This window comes from Nestor notabilis, unplaced genomic scaffold, assembly GCF_000696875.1.
Source record: "Nestor notabilis isolate BGI_N333 unplaced genomic scaffold, ASM69687v1 scaffold7857, whole genome shotgun sequence".
Classification (NCBI taxonomy): domain Eukaryota; kingdom Metazoa; phylum Chordata; class Aves; order Psittaciformes; family Psittacidae; genus Nestor; species Nestor notabilis.
Window position 1 is genome coordinate 176,416 of NW_009936076.1, and position 5,142 is coordinate 181,557.

The 5,142-nt window shown below is 42.0% G+C and overlaps 1 protein-coding gene across 1 annotated transcript in view; it reads left to right on the plus strand.

The window, feature by feature from the left end:
- SORCS3 (sortilin-related VPS10 domain containing receptor 3) overlaps window positions 1–5,142 on the plus strand; it is a 159,327-nt gene that overhangs the window by 144,007 nt on the left and 10,178 nt on the right. Inside the window, exons 20-21 of the mRNA XM_010018164.1 lie at window positions 1,391–1,514; window positions 4,174–4,286. Coding sequence (XP_010016466.1) covers window positions 1,391–1,514; window positions 4,174–4,286 — 237 coding nt within the window. The remainder of the gene's footprint in view (window positions 1–1,390; window positions 1,515–4,173; window positions 4,287–5,142) is intronic.

The following is a 5,142-nucleotide window of genomic DNA, read 5'->3' on the forward strand; positions in this document are numbered from 1 at the left end:
GCTCCAGCGTGTGGTCCCTCACACAGGAGACAATCCTCCATGAACTTCTCTAATGTGAGTCCTAAGCATAGGCTGCAGTTCTTTACAAACTGCTCCAGCTTGCATCCCTTCCACAGGGTGCAGTCCTTCAGGAGCATGCTGCTCCAGCATGAGTCCCCCGTGGGGTCACAAGTCCTGCAACAAACCTGCTCCAGCATAGGCTCCTCTCTGCTCCGGTGCCTGAGGCAGCTACTCCCCTCCTTCTTCACTGACTCTGGTGTCTGTAGAGCTGCTTCTGCAGCTCTTTATCTCAGAGCTGTTTTGGGTTTTCTCCCCCTCTTTCTTAACTATGTTATCCCAGACGCACTCCCACCATCACTGATGGGCTTGTTCTGGGCCAGCAGTGGGTCCATCTTGGAGCTCACATGGGCCCTCTTGGGCATAGGGGAAGCTTCTAGCTTCTAGCAACCTTGCCACACAAACCTAATATATAGAATCAAAGAATCATAGAATCATAGAATGGTTTGGGTTGCAAAGGACCTTAAGATCATCTCATTCCAACCCCCCTGCCATGAGCATCTATATACAGATCTCTTTTCTTGAACATGGTGCACTTGTCTCATCTAGATATGTATCGGTGTGAGAGTTTCGTGTGTAAAAAGTAGAGCTGTAATGCAATCGAGGACGTTTTTGTTTGGGAAGATGGAGATAAAGTGAGCTTTCTCTGCCAGGGCTCTGAGTTAGCTAAATTCAGGTCACCCATTCAGCCACATTCAGACAGTATTGTCAGGAGGTATTATGCCATGCTTTCAGCCTTGTTAGCATGGGTTTACAGCTTATGGTGGGAGCTATCTTCCGTGCTCAAAGCATGAACAGGGCAATGCTGGGTGCCCTCACTCTGACCTAAGCAGAGTTGCTTTCAGATAGGTGGATGGATTTGTAAAAAAAAAAAAGCAAGGGCTGGCCCTGAATCCAAACAATATGGATTGTTTGAAGAAGCATCTGCATCTTTGGTTTATGTTCAGAGCTGGATCCTGTGTTTTGTGCAGCTGATATAGGAACTGTGCTGAGTGTGCGCATATATGTGTGTGTACAACACTGTTTTCTGCAGCACTACATCTGCAGTTGCTGACTGTGCTCTACTGAGGTATTCATAGCATAATGGGTTGCAGTTTAGTGGAAGAATATTTCAGGAAGCATCTACTGAAGTGAGAGAAACCTTTGCCTATGGGACAGGCAGTTCTCACTGGGTAGTGCTTAGGCCTTAGCAGAACACGCAAGCTTGGAACACCATTCCTGTATCAGGGAGAAAGGATGTCGTGGCTTGGTGAGTTAGTCAGGTGCATGTTGTGATCCCAAGTTAATCTTATCCTGATTTTGATATTGCCATCTGTGTTTCTACCTCTTGCAGCCCCTCATCACCTTGGAGAGCAGCATCTCATACATCTTCACTGTGGAGGGGATGAACACTGTCACTGTGCAAGTTGCTGCAGGCAATACCCTCATCCAAGACACCAAGGAGATCGCAGTGCATGGTACTCTCAACCTTTTACAGTTGGATCTCAGGGGGTATCTAGAGGTGAAGAACAGGCAGTCAGTCACTTCTGAACCAAAATGAACTGTCTGAACTCCAGTGCCTGGAGGAACCTCTGAAAACAAACTGTAAACAAAGTAGCTCAGATGTGTCATGATCACAAAACACAGAAGTGAATTGGATGGGGCAAGTAGCCAAATCTGTACTCTCAGCACTGTAGTAAAGTGGCTGGTGTCTCCTTTGTCTGTTGGTGTGTCAGTACACACTGACTGGAAACTCCTAAAACATAAAGAACACTTAAAGCTGTAACCAGACTGCCTTCCCTCTGCTTCCCAATGTGGAAAGTAGTCATAGTGGAATATTAAGGTGACCTGAATACAGCTGGTGTATCTCTTTGTACAGTGGCTGTATAAACAACAAGGGTCTGTAAAACAGGGGGCAGAAATGACTTTGTTGTTGGTATCTCTGCCCATCTTCCATGCCACAGCTGGAGGTCTGACTGTCTACTGGACTTCCCTGTGGGAAATGTTTGGTATGTTCTTGCCATATATATATGTCATGGGTTCCAAAAAGCACCCTTTGTCAGACCACAGAGCTTACCCTGTTTGGGGCTCAGTAAAGGCTGAGTGGAAGAGCTCTCTCAGCAATTTTGGCAAGGACTTTGGGGTTTCTCCAGAGAATAATTTCCTCCCGGGGCTTGTCTGTATTTTCCTTATCCAGTTATTGGCATCCAGCATTTGAAGGCAAGCTTTTCTTTGGATAGCAGGTTTTCTTGAGAGACCTGGGCTTCAAATAACTCAGATTGTGCTGTGTAGTTGAACTATCTGTGTCTGGTTTCAGTAATTAAATATAAATAAATGTCCTTCTAGTGTCTCGAAAGCTGTATGCTCAGGTTTAACAACCAGCTAAATAGATATTTATTGATTGCCTGCCTGTGAAATGCAATGGGGTTTAATAATTTGTTAATATGACTTAGTAATATCCAAACTCATTATTAGCAAATGTAAGTAGCTCTTTTCTTGATCATTTTGAACATTGCAGTGTTTACTTCTGGGAAACATGCATCTTTCCACTAGTTTCTGGAACAAATCTTAATCAAGCATATCTGAGGAGCATCCCTGCAGGTGATCAATGGCAGGCCCCAGTAGGTCGACAGAGCACTCCTCACTCTCTGTTTTTAAATGCCTTGTAAGAAATTTTGCCATTCTATTTGGGCTTTATCACAAAGAGAAATTAATCCAACTGTAATGTCCAAATAGTCCTGTGCAGCACCATGCTGCAGATTGACCAGGTCTAAGGAAGGAGTCCCTCCAGACCCCCGCTCTGAATGGTCAGATCAAGTCTGAGTATGCAAACGAGTGACACCCTTGGTAAACATATACTCTACTAAATCAATGTCCTAATCTTTGTCCCATGTTATTATGGCTGTAGGTAGGAAAGCATGACTTTCTGGTGTTAGCAGTGGAGGAGATTTAATCAAGGTTTTCTCAAATTGTGATTAACAGACCAGAATTTGCTCTAAAAAGAAATTGGACATGGTACTGAGGGTTCAAAAGCCAAAGGCATTATATATATCAGGCTCTGGGTTAAGCCTTCAGAACTTGAGAAATTTTTCCTTCTCTCCTTGATTTTTATTTGAAAATATACTGCACCATCTAACAAGAAAGAACAGATCTTGCAGAAGATACAACATAAACGCTGTGCTGGCACATCCCTGCTAGTCTGTGGATTTCCTCTTTAATACTTTTGCTGGTTTATCTTGATCTAAAACTGGTAACTTCCTGCAAATGATTAATGGTACTTAATTGAAGTGTCTGGAGATCAGATGCTTCAAGGGGAGGCACAGCACATCTCCAAAAAAGAAAGGAGAGAACTTATATTTGAATGTGATTCCTAGCCTGGATCTGCGCTAACCACTGGCCCAAATCCATTGTGCAATCCAAGTTGTTGTAAGGATTCCAAATGTCTTGGTCTCTGGTGACACCAGAAGGGAGAGTTGGAATTGGAAAAAAAGAATTAAATTATTCTGTATTTGAAGTCTAGGAAGTTTTTCTTCCTCCCTGCAATCAGTCAATTAGGAAGTAATTTCAAAGCGTTTCATGAATAGCCATTGCTTGATTAGCCAGTCATTAGCACCACTGGGTTCTGATTTGTTGGGGTATTAACCACTCACGGCTTCCCTCTAGGAGTGCAAACAGATAATACCTGCTTTTGAAAACATTACTTACAGTAAGTGTTTGTTCTGCAGAGCACAATACATGCAATTGCATAGACCTTCCATATTTCAGCCAGATGCTGCCACCTTTACTGGTCAACTTCCTCGTAAGCACAATCTGATGAAGTTGGGTGGCAAAGTTACAAAGCCCAGAAGTATTGTGAAGGGAAAGCAGAGTCTCATTCTTGCTTCCATTTCTTCTGCAAAAAGCTACAAATTGGCACTAGAGCAGAATGTCCTTTATAAGAACTGTTATAAGAATTATTTTCTTGCAAGCTTTCTGTCCTGCTTAGTGTTAGCCAGCCCTTTTTCTTCTTTCAGCCTTTCCTGTCCCTCTTGCTTCAAGATAATTTAATTATGGTCTTCCTGTTGTCTTCTTCACCTTTGACTGTGCCCTGAACACTGCCCATTTAATCTTCCCATAAATACTGTTTTTCTCTTCCAGAGTATTTCCAATCTCAGCTCCTGTCATTTTCTCCCAACTTGGACTACCATAACCCTGACATCCCTGAATGGAGACAAGACGTTGGCAAAGTCATCAAGAGAGCTCTAGCACAGGTGAGCATCTGTTTCTTCATGTGTGCTAATATTGAGTAGGCAGTTAAAACATGCACTTTTCCAACATGCTAGCTTAGAAGAATGGGAAAGAACAGCCATAATGAAGCTATCATTCTAAATCGATAAAAAGCTTCTTAATATTCTGGATCTTTTTACAGAGGCAAACTATGTTGGGAATTTTGTGGAGATATTATAATTGCTTTTATTAATGTTTCTGCTGTGCTTTTTAACTTACAATATCCCTGGGGACTTTACAAATCCTAGTTTGTAATAGTATCATTATTCTTATTTTGCCAAATTGATATTGCAGTATCTACTGTTTTCTGCTCCAAAGTTTGGGTAGTGTTACTGTGTGTTGTTAAACAGCTGATCCAAGTCATCCCAGAAGACAGACACTGTACTATGTTGGATGCAGACAGAAGATATTTCTACCTCTTCCTGATACTCGATCAGGAGTTTCACATGCATCTAAATGTAGCAACTAGTGAATGTTACAAAGCACTATTCCCTTTCCAACTGGCAAAAAAAAAGGAGGATTCAGGGGGAAAATAAGCTTACCTTTAAAATACATGACAAAGAGAGTCTTCTGTGGGTGGAAGATACAGAATCTTCCTTTGGGATTAATTAGAATATGTAAACCAGCACTCATATTCTTGCAGGAAAGGAGACAGAATAATTTATGATATCAAATAGCCAGGGATTTTGGTTTTGTGTGAGATCAGGAGATAGATTTAGGCAAGCTTTTGTGTTCTTTACATTCTGCCAAAAATGTATCTTGCTTTTCTTTTCATATTTTTTTTCCTTCAGCTACAGCTGTTCTTAGAAATGGAGGCTGATTAATTTTACCAGGAAAGTA